The following is a 15,056-nucleotide window of genomic DNA, read 5'->3' on the forward strand; positions in this document are numbered from 1 at the left end:
GGGGGTTTGGGGGGGGGCCAAAAAAAATCTTGCACCAGGGCCCTTTGTTCCTTAGCTCTGCCACTGGGAGGGAGAGAAGATTGTTAAATTGATCCATGTCCCTGGGTTCTGCTCTAGAACCTTCCAACTTTACTGTGTCTGGGGGCAGCAGAGTGCTTTATTGACCACTGCTGCAAAAAGTCACAGGGCCTTCCCTTTTTGGGCACACATCTTGTAGTATGTCGGATCATAGGCACAGAGGGAGTGATCCTGCATCCTATCCTAGCTCTTGGTCCAGTTACAGTTGTGGAGCAGGTCGCCGTGCCAATGCTCTGGGGTTTGGTATCGATGGCCTGGACAGTTTCACCCTGTTGGGGTCTCCCCTAACTCCCCCAGCTTTTACTTCTTCCTCTGCAATTTCTGGGCAGACATTTTCTGTAACTGTGTCAGACTTCATGGCGAGTGGGGGCTACCAGAAATTGTAGTCTAAATAAAAGTGGGAAGGGTTACAGAGAATATGTAGATGGGAAAGTGGTAAGTGCTTTAGAATGCGGGGATGGGGAAGCACATAATAGAAACTGTAATGTAGACAGGAAAGGGATACCACACAATATAATGTGGACAGTAGGTGGAGAGGTGCCAGACGCTATAAGGGAAAAGATGGGCATTTAACAGTGTGGATACGCAGGGGGGATGCAAAAGAAAGCAGTTCAGACTGTAAAGGCACACCTTTTAGAGAAGCTAGTGCAGACACCGGGGGATAGTGTCTTGGACACTACTGGGGGAATAATATACATTGGGAATATAGATGCTGATAATGTCTCCAGGCTCTGTGGGTTCCACAATGTGTACTGTCTTGGTCGGTTGGTCGGTCAGGGCTGTAAATCATCTTTAGTAAACAGTTGGCAGTGGATGATTACTCAAATCTGCTCTATGCGGTGTATATGTGTGTGTATTTAATATATATAGGAGCAACGCTTGACCAACTAAATTTAGGCCAGAGGGTATTGCATGATGCTGCAAAATGCTGTGGTAGGCCCTTTAAATCAGGGTGCCAGTCATTCTGTGAAAGTCACCAAATCTGGATTAAGCTAAATGGTACCAATTAATCTCACTTGTTCCTCCATGTTTGACAATTGTTACATGCTGATAGACAATCCATTCAGCATACAAAAGCCCAGTGCAATATACCAGATGTTTCAAACTTTGATTCATTGATCCATAACACGGTGTTTAGCGAGTCCACTGGTGGTAGTTTCTGGCCCAGACAAGCCTCTTTTTCTCACTGCCATTTTAGCAATAATTTTCTTACTGCCACTTGACCTAAAAGAAAATGGTGGTCTAAAATTTTGGATCAGTAGCATGTATGTACGTAAGTCTGTGTGTATATGTGTACATTAATATTAAGAGGGTTAGAGCAGTATGGTTAAATGTATATCAAGGATATATAACCAGTATCCCAAAGAAATTAGTGAACAATATTTTTTTTTTTTAAAAGGCTAAGTAAAAAAAAGTAAAGCCAATCCTTTTTTGGGCTATACTTTTCTTTTGGGTCACAGGAGTATATTTACTAAGTCGGCAAGAGCAGGATTATTCCCGCTATCAACTAACAGGTCACATATATATAATTAGAGGTGCACCAAAATGGAAATATTAAAATCGAAACGAAACCGACATAAAAATGTTTTTTATTTTTTACATTACTTTTAGGTACTTTTGAGTACATTATTTGTTTACTATAACCACAATCATGAATGAAAATGAAGAGATGTAGATCACTCCCATTCGTTCATAATTGAGGATATAGTTAACATATGTGCCAATGTTTACATTTTGCAAAGGCACATGAGAGAAAATTGCAGAGATTTGGTCTTTTCCCTGGAACTGTATTGTTAGTGTCTTCCTGTCTTCCTTTTTCCTAAGATTTTTCCATCACTTGGTCTGTGGGAGCTGATAGTTATCCGAGGTGCAGCATTATTTTATCCAGAAGGTTAGCATGTCTGAAAGCAGTATGCATTTCAGCCTAGGATTTTGGCATTAGGATGCGGCTTTTCAAAGAGGCTTGTGAAAAAGCTCGGGAACGCAGGTGTGATAATGGGAAGTGCTCATTGCAGCCTTCGAAGTTATAAAATGCATGCAGGGCAAACAAGCAAAAGTGCTGCTCAATGTTTGGCTTAATTAATGGGTTAATTTTTGACTGCAGATGTTGTAGGTCAGGATCAATGAGCATCTATCTTACCTAGCTGCCTGTGAGCACTCGGCATACATATTTCATTTAATACATATAAAAAAAAAACTGGTTGCTATAAGAAACTGTATTCTGCTAATTCTATTCATTTAAAATTATATTAATCTTAGCTTTCCAATTCTAGAGATGTTTAATTATGCTAAGGGACCGTGTCATACATATCTTTTACAACCATGACATATGACACCAGTGCATCACCATGAAATAGTCACTTCATGCCAAGAATAGCAAGATTATGTTAGCATATTATCTCATATGATGAAATGCAATGTTGAAACTTGGTTTCCTGAAAATCGGAGGTCATGCTTTATTTTTCTCAAAAGTTCTTAACGACTGCCTTTATGTTCACAACATTATTTTCTGGAACTTAAAGAGCTTAATGAACTTAACCCCTTCATGACTGAGCTTGTTTTTAGTTTCTGTTCGTAAATGACTGACACACTTTTGACATTTTTGCTATCCTCCTAGGAAGCGCGCCCTGCCTTTTGCCGTCCCCTGCCTTGTCAGGGGATTCCGAAGAGGAGGGGGAACTGCCCGCGCCATCACCTCATCCTGGTCCGGGTGATTCCTCACATCCTGATTCTGCCAGTGAGGATGAGGCTGCGTCTACGCTCCTGGTCCAGGAACGTGAGACGGTTTCAGCACTGGTCCGCGCTGTCAGGGAGTCCCTAAAAATTGAGGATGTTGCCAGCACTTCCACGCTGAAAAGGTTTTCTGATTGTTGCAACAATGATCAGCAAACTGAAACATTCTTCTTTCAGGAATAGATACACTATAGGAATAGACACATTATGTATCTATTCATGAAAGTATAGCCAGTAAGCCAGTATAGCTTGAGAGAGATATCTCTCTCGATCTATACGAGCTGTCAGAATGCCAGCAAAAGCCGGCATGTGTGTCCCTCTGCTTTGACTCTCAGACACCCGATATTAAGGTATCGGGTGTCTGAAAAAGGTTAACCCTTTCATTAATGAATGCCTCTGTAGTAAGGGCATCCATTAATGAATGTTAAAAACTGATTCTCAGCTGTTAACAGCCCTCTAAAGCAGCAAATAACTCGTCACGTACAGTGTACGTGACAAGTCATTTGGTCTCTTTGTGGCTGGACGTACAGTGTAGTCTCCCGTCACAAAGGGGTTAAAGATCTTAATAAACTTAACCTGCAAAAAAAGCCTGGCATCTGCTAAGCTTATTTCATGCTTATACCATTTTTCTTTAACTTGGTACTGGTATTTTACTGTAGATTTTTTGTATGAGCATCTGAGAGTAAAATTCCAATCCCATGCCACACAGCTGCACATAATTGTTCTTGGTCAAGCAGTGGGAAAGGCTGGGAACCTAGCCTAAAGCTGGCCATACACCTGTAGACTTTCAATTGGAAATTTTGGTTGCTACCAAGAACCCTCTTTAATTTCTAGCTCAGATAACCCATCAAGCACAGACCAATGTAGATTTCGATAATCCATTACCAATACTAATGCATGGAATTTTGTCGATAGACAGTACAGATTTTCGTTTGCGCATGTGCAGTGTTCTTGTTGTGATTGATTTAGTTGGGTTTCCATTAACTGATCGATTATCGTGTGAAAGACTGTTCGTGGACGAAAATCGATAGGCATATGGGTACCTTTACACTGCCAGCAGCACTTGCATGGTAGTTTCAGTCCATCTCTCTTTTATATAAGAGATATGGGGACCTGCATAATGGAAGGTTTTGCTACAGGTTTCAAAATCGTCCTACATGATAACGTGTTCCTCACTATTGGCATCTAGAAACAGCCTGATAATCACAAGATATACTGGCAATTTGGAGTTTTGCTTCCGTTTATTGTGCCATCTGTGGCCATCTATAGATGTTTATTTTTTATAGGATTGCTTGATGATCATCTAATGTGTATGGGAACCTTTATATATTCTGTGACGAGCACGCATTTGTATAATCTGAAAAACAAAGACCTCACTGGGGGGGGGAAATGTTCCTTACCTTTTGAGGAACTTTTGAAAGTAATTTCAGGTTTAATGGAATCTCTGCATATTTATTATACATATGTTAGAGTGGTAAGTAATTTGTACAAATAGAAATGTAATAAATACATTTTTGTGGCTCTGTTTATTTTTGTAACTTCATATATTTTTGTTTGGTGCTCCCTTCCCCGCAAAGAATATCAGATCAAATGCAATTCAGTAGTGTAGCCAAAGAAAACGTTTTTCTTTTAGTTTATTGGGGGAAACAGGATTCAGAGACATTTGGGTTATACTGCTGACTACAGGAGGATTTGGAAATTGGCAAAAGAAAAAGCGTGACCTGGTATAACCCCTCCTACTCACAGGAGTTTTTTGCTAGTGTTCTAGAATCTCTACTGTTTACCCGTTTTTACTAGCCCTTTGTTTATCAAAATGTATCCGTCAATCACTACTTCGTTACACACTGTTTAAGCTGGTCTCTTTATGCAGCTATCTGAACCGTTGTAACCTAGGATGTAACGTTGTAACAGCAATAAACTAGGATGATTGCAGGGACTGCCTGGAATGTGACTACCAGGCTCTGGGCTCTGCTTGTGATGCATTCCAGACCCCTGTGTACTGTTCGCTGCAGAGCAGTTTCCAGGTCCAGAGCTGTGGCGCAGTGTGACCCATTCTCTAAAGACTCATTTATGTGTAGGCCTTGTGGGCTGAGCACCAGGAGCTAATTAGTTTGACCATTTGGTCACCATTAGTAAAAACTTAGGAATTTAGTGCTGTGTCATTAGGTGAAATGTCACGGGGACACTTTCCCACCATTCAGCATGAGCTCGTACTACCGCCACTGCTTCTTATTCCAACAGAAATGCAGTTTCACCTCAGATATTCCTACAGTAACCTGTCCACCTCCAGCCATTTTAACTTTTCCTATTCCCAGCATTTTTGCTAGTACTTACAATGTCTACTTATATTTGGGCTAAATTGTTCCCGATTGCAGGCAACATGTCGGATCACAAACACAATGAGAGTATTCCTGCTTTATCAGATCTGTCTGACACAATCCACTAACTATTCCATAGCGTCCTGCAGTGTTCTCTCATAAGGACCTGACACTAACAGTCTGTTGTCCAGTGCTTGAGTCCTTACATCCCTGGTTTCAGAGGCTCTGTCTGATGGCGTGTCACAAATCTTTACCAGGTGAAGTCCCTTAAAATTTGCAGGTGGTTGCTATAACTCCTAGGCTTAAGGAGACCTTTTTGGCTCTTATTGATGCCTTTTGTGCCAACTCAAAGATGGACATGCAGCCTGTAGCTACTATTTAGTGCTGCTACCAGTCTCCGAACCCTGAGGGCCTTAGCACCACTAAACAATTTTCTATGCACAAACATTTTTTAGATGTTCTGTATGCTGGCTGGAAAGCTGATAAAAACGGTTTACACCTTCAAAATATTTTGCAGTCCGATACCCATTTGAGGAGGCCTTTTTTTAAGAAGTGGTCTGTCCCTGCTGTTTACCCAACATTGTCCCTAGTTAATAAAACTCTGAAGATCCCTGTAGAGGATGCATCAGTGTATATGGATTTAGTTTTTCCTGGCAGTCCCTGCATTGCAACCTGCCATGGCTGTGATGTTATTTTTTTCCAAACATTATGGGTTTGGCCAAAACTCATGGCAATAAACTAGCATTACTCCACACTAATCCTTTATTTGTGGGGTGTTTAGAGTTCATGCCAACATCCCTGCACTACTGTGTAAATGGGTTAGTGGATCTCCTGTCTGCTTTTTCATATGAATTCATGTGGAGAACTCATTTTTGGTTCAAATTTTGGTCTGCAGAGCAGGCATTTAAAAATAGTTTGCTGCACATGCCCTTTAAGCGTGAATGTTTCTTTGGAGTTGCGTTGGACACCCTCATCAAGTAAGTTATTGAAAGTAGGACTACTCCTCTACTCCAGCAAAAGAAGCCTAGGCCTTAAGCTGATGAGAACAACTACTACTCTGAGGCAATAAATAGTTCCTTTTGATACTCCCAGGCTTTAGCTTCTAAGGCAAAACCTAAGCAGAGAGATCTCAAACCCTGGGTCCCTAAATCCCCCAAATCTGCAAAGAAGTCCTCTTTAGCAACAATGGGCGCATCCACTTTCCAAAGTCAAGGCACATCTATTAGCCTTTTGGGTATTGGAGGTGGTTTCAACAGGCTTTAAGCTAAAGTTCCACTCCCAACAGACTTCTCACTTGGTGTCTTCAACATTCCAGTGTCACCGCTCAGATTAGCAGACCTCCATGCAGCCCCTGCGGCTTTTCTAGAGCCAGGGGTAATCGCCACAGTTCTTGTTTTAGAAAAGTTGCAAGGATTTTTTTCATAGTTTCAAAAGGAGGGACTTAAGAACTAGGACCTCAGGGCCCTGAATGTCTTAATTTAGTTGCTAATATTCCTAATGGAATCCACCCGATCTGTCACAGCCTGCCTTCATCAGGGAGACCTTTTGACCTCTGTAGACATCAAGGATGCATACTTGCAGGTTGTTAGTTTTCTAGCATGTCAGTGATATCTTCGCTTTGCTGTGGGTCCTCAATCTTTTTCAGTTTGTGGCCTTGCCATTCTGTCTGTCTTCTGCAGCATGTGTATTGACCAAGGTTATGTTACCAGGGCATCCCCATTTTGGGTTTTCTGGACAACCTTCTGTTGAGAAAACAGTCCATGCAGACCCTGACCAACAATGTGGAGCAAACCATTCAGAGCTTGAAAAGGTTCTATTGGATCCTGCATCTTCAGAAGTTTTTGATGAAGCCAGCTCATCTTATGTGGAATCTTGGTCTGGTCCTGGACACGTCAAGTCAGAGATTTTACAAGAAAAACTTGGATTCTTCTGTCCAAGAGTCAACTTGCCAGTCAAAGACCAGGCTGTGTCTGGCCTGGTGGTACTGGAATGCAGCTTTGGAAGATAGGATTTCTCCAACTCCAGTCTCTTGGGAGATCATCACAATGGATGCCAGCCTGACAAGCTGAGGAAGAATCCTAGACACCCTGACGGTGCAGGAGGCTAGGATGCTGGAGAAACCTGTCACTTCTCTACATTTGTATGTAGCTGTCTGGGTAGGAGCAATTAAGAAACACTATATAGCAGGGGTCGGCAAAGTTTGCCTTTCCAGCAGCTGTGAAACTGCGTATCCCATCATTCGTCTGTATCATCAAGTCATTCCTGTGGCTGTCAGATTTTTGCAGTGCCTTTTATAGAACTTGTAGTCTCAACAGCTGGAGAGCTGAAGTTTGGATATCCCTGCTATAAAGTGTCACTTGAGTGACAGCTCTAGGGCTGCTGACATCACATCCAAGATGGTGGCATGCAGCAACAGGCTCCGGGCTATTGGATGTCTACACAAGGGAGGTTTTTACAGGTAATTAACATGCCTTAAATATGTTACATGCACATAGTCTTATGGGGAGACCTTTAACCAGTTGACATCCGCGGTGTTAAACCCCCTTCCCATCCAGGCCATTTTTCAGTATTCAGCGCTGCGGTACTTTAACATTTATTCTGTCATGCAACGCTGTACTGAAATTAATTTTATACCCTTTTTTGGGACAGATAGAGCTTTCTTTTGGTGGAATTTTTTTACCACTGGGGTTTTTATTTTTTATTATATTAAGCAAAAATTACCGAAATTTTACAAAAAAACAGTTTCCCCTATATTAAATGATAAAACATTTATTATTACCCAATTTTTTGGTAAAATATAAAAGACGGGGTCACGTCGGGTAAAAAGACACCAAACATGTCAGGCCTTAAAATTGCGTGCGCGCGCGAAACCTCAAAAAACGATAATACCCTAAATTGGCCACAGGCGACGCTTTAAAAGCTTTTACCGCTCATCAGTTTAGTGTTATCAGTGATTGATGGCCCTAAAATGATTGCTCTCACTGCGACGTTCGCGGCGATATGTAACGTGTGTAGCGCAATTGTCGTTTTCGCGCGCTGGTGCACCGGACCCATATTTACGTTTGTGCGTAAACGTGGGGGGAGGGGAAGTTGAACATTTTGTGTTTGTTTTTTTTTTTACTTTTTTATATGTGACTTTTTTTAATTTTTTTTATTTATATATTTTTTTTGCACTTATTGTTATTGCTATTATATAGGGGGATAACAATCCCCCTATATAATAGCAAAGGCACACTGACAGGTCCTCTTTATGGAGACATTACACTGTCACCTGTGGACCCCAAAAGAAGCTTCATCAGCTTCTTTTCTCTGGCTATAGCAGCCAGATGACTGACAGGTGAATGCGGAAGTGATGTAATACACATCACTTCTGCATTCACAGCCCGGAGAGAGATCAGCAAGGAGCTGATCTCTCTTCCTCCTGACGACCTCCAAGCCGGTCCCGGGCAGCGGATCCCGGGACTGAAGGTGAGTTGTCAGGAGGAGGGGGGGCGGCAGCAGATGGGGGGACCGAAAAAACGAGCACATATAGACGATTGGCAGGCTATAGAGCCGCCGATCGTCTATATGTGAAACACCCGGTAACGGATGTTTGCATTGCATGGGTCTTTTCTGTCCATGCGCGCCCACTAGGGGGCTCGCGCGAGCAGAAAAAAAATGCCGTCTGGAGACGGCAATCCGCCAATGCAGCAGTGCCGTCCGTCCGTTTTTTTACAACGGGCGGACGGCAACTGGTTAAAAAAAGGGGTGCCAAAGAGATCTTTGGTATCTAAAAAGTGCCCGCTCTATCCATTTAGTAATAGGAAAAATATTTTAACCAACCACAGAGTACATATACCCCCAAATAGCCTCCAAGTTTTATGCAGAGCAAAACCTATTGTTATATCTTAATAGGTGTATTTATACTTTTCAGTGGAAACAAATTTGCTTGATCAGTAGGCATACCATAGAAAGTTTTTAAATTGGAGCATGGTTGCAATTATTACCTTTTTTGTGAATTGTGCTAAAGAGACAGATCATTACAAGCGCCCATTGTAAAGGTTTGAACAAGATTAATTTTCCCACTGAATCTAAAGAGAAAGCCATGCTGGCAAAATATTTTCTCTTTTTATGATGCAAACATTTTTCAGGGGGTGGAATGGTTTAGCTTCAAATCCCAAGGCAAAATATAATTCTCTTCTGATCTCAAGAGACAGATGTAAGCTACTTTCTGCTGTACCAGCTATCTTACAAAGTGAGGGTCTGCAAAAATAAACTACAAAAAAGTGTGTGCTGGCATGAGATTGCGTCCTTTATTTGTGAAGAAAAGTGCTGTGTAAGCAGAAGATGCTATGTTAGCCAATTCATTCATTTAGTCTAATCCCAAATCATAATTGGTTTTATTCTTATAAACAGTCACTTAGGACAAATGGTTCCCTTGTTGAGCTAGAATAAACCACGTTGCAATGTTGTTGTTTTTATTGACTTGTACTTGCCAAATTGGACGGCAAAATGTTAGGCTACAATTTTTTTTTGTTTATGGTTTGCGTACTGCAGATTTCTGCGACATGCTGATTTTCTGTAGGCTAGAAATAGCAATTTAAATGTGCTTTAGTCCTAAATTATTGATCAGCAAGAGTGTCAACTTGTGCTTGCTGACATAACCACAGTTTGTAGTGAGATTCCTTGCGTAGCAAACCTTCTTATACTGAAAACATTCTGACAGCTGTTAGTTTTCTCCAATTTCTAGGAAAATACCTCAAAAGAGTTATTCATCAACAAATAGATAATGTGCTGAATGGTTAGAAACAAGGAAACCTGATTGCTAAGGAAAAAGCAAACTTAATTTATTTGTAGTAGCACAAGTTGGCTGTAACCCAGTATACCTTCCTGTCTTTGCTTTTATCCCTCTGGGTTTGCCATCTAATCATACTGCAACTGAATTTATTTCCTAAGTATATTTCAGAAAATGTGGTAGATTTGATTTGTTGCTTCCCAAAACACCCCAGAGATTTTATGGCAGACAAACATCTGATATGGCTGCATTTTTTAAGGCAGTTTGAGATTGCAGAGGAGCATATCTGTCAGCGGTGTTGGTGGATTTAAATTTGTATTAATATAAATAACGTAAGCAGCATATAGCTTCAGATTCTGTCTGCTCCAATTTTAGTAAACCTATAGAGGAGAATTTTTTTTAAACTGGACTAAACCTGAAGCAGTTGCCCAGGGTAACCAATCGGCTTCTCTCATTACTGAGTCCAGTTAAGATTTGAAAATGAAAGAGAGAAGCTGATTGGTTGCTGTGCACAGCTGTTCCAGTCTTGATAAATTCCCTTAATAGTGTTTTAAAATATTTGTGTTGTGTTCATCTGTTTTTGTTTTTACATTTTAGAACTGTATGCTTCCATTTATAATTAACTTTAATGCTGATCCTGGATGGAGTTAGTCCTATTTCTTTTTCATGGTGATGCATAGAGAGTTTCACCTATTAAAGAATCATTTCCATTTCACCATACTCTATTTGTTAAAAACTGTCGTCAAGTGTATTAAATTGTTAAAATTAAAATGTAAAAAATCAGTTGCAGCATTCTCCTAATTCCAGAGTGTATTTAGAACTGCTCAAAGTGAATGAAAATGAAATGACCACTTCCAGTGGGTTCACGTAAATACACGCCATCCGCTGGAAGTGTTTACACCACGAACACGGCTGCTGCAGCAGCAGCCTTGTTCTTGATACTGTTTTAAACTGACACAATTGCTGTTTAAATACAAGCAATCCGGCGTCTGTAGAGGCGCTGGATCGCTTGTACGGAGGCGATGCATGTCCCCACCCCCGCTCTGCAACCACCGGTGCCACTGTCCGCTTCTCGTGCTCCGCTGTCTCCCATGAGAGCCCTGGACCGGCATGGTGGGTCTCCCCTGATGGATCGAAGGGAGATCAGCAAGCTTACAGCCGCTGATCTCTCCTCCAATCACTGGACCCGGAAATGATGTGCTCCGGACAGCAAGTGGTTAAATATGAATGGTTAAAAATTGAAAAAAACATCAATATAATAGCTAAGGCGAAGAAGTAGTTAATAAAGGCTGATGCTAAAAGGTAAATACGGTGTTAAGTAGAAAGTTTATGTAACAGGGATCCCAACCTGAAACAAGCAATTTCAGGGAGGTGTCCCTCTCATTTCAGGGAGGTGCCCTCTACCCTGTCCGCGGAGGGGTGGTTAGGGGGGGGGGGGGCTGGGAGAGAGCACCCACCTGAAATGATGGCAGGTAGCACATGAAGCAATAGCTTATTTGCTATCTGCAGGTTTGTTTTTTTTAGTACTCTAACAGTTGCAGTCGTCGGAATAAAAAAAAAGGCAGAAGAATGCATAGCTAGATTCCTATTGGCTATTGCACTTTGCAATAGCAAACAAGCTATTGCACCCGCCCTCTGCTGCTTTCAATCACCGGAAGAGGACCTGATAGAAAAATTCAGGTCCCACTCTGCTGATTGACAGCAGCAGTGGGCGGGTTCATTACCTAGTTTGCTATTGGCTATTGAAAAGTGCAATAGCCAATAGGAATCTAGCTATGCATTCGTATTTCTTTTCTGACTGACGACGGGCCGCGGCTCCCAAAGTCAGAAAAGAGGGAAAAAAACGATCGCAGGGAAAGGTTTAATCTGCTCGATCGAGCAGATTAAACCTTTCCGGGAGGAAGTGTTTCTCTCCCGGGAGCCGCTATCTAATAGCGGGAGACTCCCGGAGTGTCCGGGAGAGTTGGGATGTCTGATTGTAATGTATTTGACCTGCAAGGTTGTTTTAACATCATATGTAGAGCAAAGGTTACCCCTTTACATTTTTCCCTCTATCTTAATCACCATAGTACCATTTTCAAACGTTTTGCACACACTAAAATCTGAATTATTTGTATGGAAAATTACTCAAAAACCCCCAAACAATTATACATTTCCTGAAAGCAGAAATCCTGTAGAATAAAAAAAAATGATAGCTGCATTTTTTATGTTGCATAATATTTGCACAAATGTTTATCAAATATTTTTAGGAGAAAAAAAAACATTAATTTAAGTGCACACAAAGGCAATCTAATACCCAATATTTTTTGGTAAAAAAAAAAAAAATGGGGTCACGTCAAGTAAATAGATACCAAACATGTCACGAGTTAATATTGCATGCACCAATGCAATGGTAAAAAAATTATATTTAGAATTGTCCATAGTCGACACTTTAAACTTTGCAATAGCAAACAAGCTATTGCACCCGCCCTCTGCTGCTTTCAATCACCGGAAGAGGACCTGATAGAAAAATTCAGGTCCCACTCTGCTGATTGACAGCAGCAGTGGGCGGGTTCATTACCTAGTTTGCTATTGGCTATTGAAAAGTGCAATAGCCAATAGGAATCTAGCTATGCATTCGTATTTCTTTTCTGACTGACGACGGGCCGCGGCTCCCAAAGTCAGAAAAGAGGGAAAAAAACGATCGCAGGGAAAGGTTTAATCTGCTCGATCGAGCAGATTAAACCTTTCCGGGAGGAAGTGTTTCTCTCCCGGGAGCCGCTATCTAATAGCGGGAGACTCCCGGAGTGTCCGGGAGAGTTGGGATGTCTGATTGTAATGTATTTGACCTGCAAGGTTGTTTTAACATCATATGTAGAGCAAAGGTTACCCCTTTACATTTTTCCCTCTATCTTAATCACCATAGTACCATTTTCAAACGTTTTGCACACACTAAAATCTGAATTATTTGTATGGAAAATTACTCAAAAACCCCCAAACAATTATACATTTCCTGAAAGCAGAAATCCTGTAGAATAAAAAAAAATGATAGCTGCATTTTTTATGTTGCATAATATTTGCACAAATGTTTATCAAATATTTTTAGGAGAAAAAAAAACATTAATTTAAGTGCACACAAAGGCAATCTAATACCCAATATTTTTTGGTAAAAAAAAAAAAAATGGGGTCACGTCAAGTAAATAGATACCAAACATGTCACGAGTTAATATTGCATGCACCAATGCAATGGTAAAAAAATTATATTTAGAATTGTCCATAGTCGACACTTTAAAAGATGACTTTGGCCCCAGAATTACTATTCTCACTATGATGTTTGCGGCGATACCCAAACTGTGGGGCAAAATCGTACATGTGCATGCCCTACGCATGTATTTATTCGCTTGGAGATGGGGGGGTGGCAGGGTTGGTTTTAATTATTTTTTTTTTTTCATAATTTTTTACTTTGTTCCCTTTATTGCTAACAAGCACCTATGTGATAGCATTTCAAGGTGACAAGTTGTATTTATGGAGACGTGGTGTCTGTTACACCCCTGATGTCTCTCCTGCCTTCCAATACAGACGATCAAGCACAGGAATGAGTGTAACTGGCACTTCTGACAGTTCTAAAGCAGGAAGTGCTGACAGTTCTAAAGCAGGAAGTGCTGTGAGCACAGTGCTCCCTGCTTCACTGATCACAGAGCAGATCGGGGAATGAATGTTCCTCGGTCTGCTCTCGCTCTCCATCCTGGCGCTGTTTGATGTGGCCCTGGCCCCTCCAGAGGAGCAGAGGTCCCCAAAAACCATGGGGGCAACACAAGCATTGCCTGATGGAAAAAAAAACATTACAAAGATCATGGCTGCAGCAGCAGCCCAGGACATACATGCAAGTCATATGGTCCTGAAGTGGTTAAGAGACATCAAATGTCATCAAGTTGCAGGCTTTTAGCATTTAATGACTGATATAAAATCAGATGTTTATAGTATACATTTCAAAGTATAATAGAATATGTAATGAAGTAGTATCAGATTAAAGCTTATCTAAACCTAAAAGCAAACATTTAATTGCAATTTATCAGTCTTTAGATGTGGTGGCTGCATTAGTTTGCTTTTTCAAACTTTCCTTTACTTTCACCTGGTGACACTGCCACACACTCCCTGTCCTTGAGTAGCAACGCTCAATGGTTACTCACCATACTGAATCTATGAAGGAGCTGTGATATCACCCTGCTCTCCTGATTTGGACTACAAACAAACACTAGCTACCCTTAGGTCTCATTCACACCTAGGCGTATTGCATATGCGCGTCTGTCGCGCGTTTTTACCGCGCGACAAACGCGCGTTTCCGAAGGCTACTTGGCTGTATCCCAATGGAAACGCGCAACAAAACGGCCCAAAGTAGTACATGTACCTTTTCAGGCGTGGGCCGTTTTGTAGCGCGTTAGGGACGGGCGGAAATACGCCAAGGTGGGAACGAGACCATTGAATACAATGGGATTTATATTTTTGAGCGTTTTGTAGAGCGTTCGTCGAGCGTAGAAAAAAGTATAATTGTAAACCTGAAACTTAAATTAAAACTTGTTTTAAGATGACATACCTTGGATATAATTAAACAAATGCTAACATCCCAGATTGTGTCAATTTACATTTCCAATGTGATGCTAACTTGATTAATGATTTTGTGAAAAATGTTGCGATACCCAGCTTGAGCAGGGATGTTGTCATCTTGTTTAATTCCCTGCCCTAAATCTTACAGGTCTAAGAAAGATAAGGTCAAAGCTGGGGTGAAACCAGATGCCTCTGATCCTGAGCCAGAAGGACTGACTTTGCTTGTGCCAGATATACAGAGAACTGCAGAGATTGTGTATCTTGCTACCACTAGCCTTCGTCAAGCTAATCAAGGTAAGCTCTAGACTGCCATTTTTAAACGGAGGTTTGCCTGTTAATCTGTTAAAAGGCCGTATTATACAAAACTGGTCTTTTAAAACATTTATACGTTGAGGAACCTCTGTCATCTTCCAGAATGGCAAGCATAAACAGCATCACTAAATTTATATAAAAGCAGACTAAAAAGCATTTTTTAGACACAATTCTGTAATTGTGAGGTTGTAGATGATGCAGGTTCACCCGATCTCCCATTCTTTCAGTTCTGGTTCACACCTAGGTTATTTTAAATC

General features: G+C 41.1%; 1 protein-coding gene across 1 annotated transcript in view; it reads left to right on the top strand.

Moving 5' to 3' along the window:
- BIRC6 (baculoviral IAP repeat containing 6) overlaps window positions 1–15,056 on the top strand; it is a 258,916-nt gene that overhangs the window by 210,880 nt on the left and 32,980 nt on the right. The window contains exon 69 of the mRNA XM_018552891.1: window positions 14,636–14,781. Within this exon, the coding sequence (XP_018408393.1) occupies window positions 14,636–14,781 (146 nt within the window). The remainder of the gene's footprint in view (window positions 1–14,635; window positions 14,782–15,056) is intronic.

The sequence above is a fragment of the Nanorana parkeri genome, unplaced genomic scaffold, assembly GCF_000935625.1.
Source record: "Nanorana parkeri isolate BGI_ZX_2015 unplaced genomic scaffold, ASM93562v1 scaffold100, whole genome shotgun sequence".
In the NCBI taxonomy this organism is placed as follows: Eukaryota; Metazoa; Chordata; class Amphibia; order Anura; family Dicroglossidae; genus Nanorana; species Nanorana parkeri.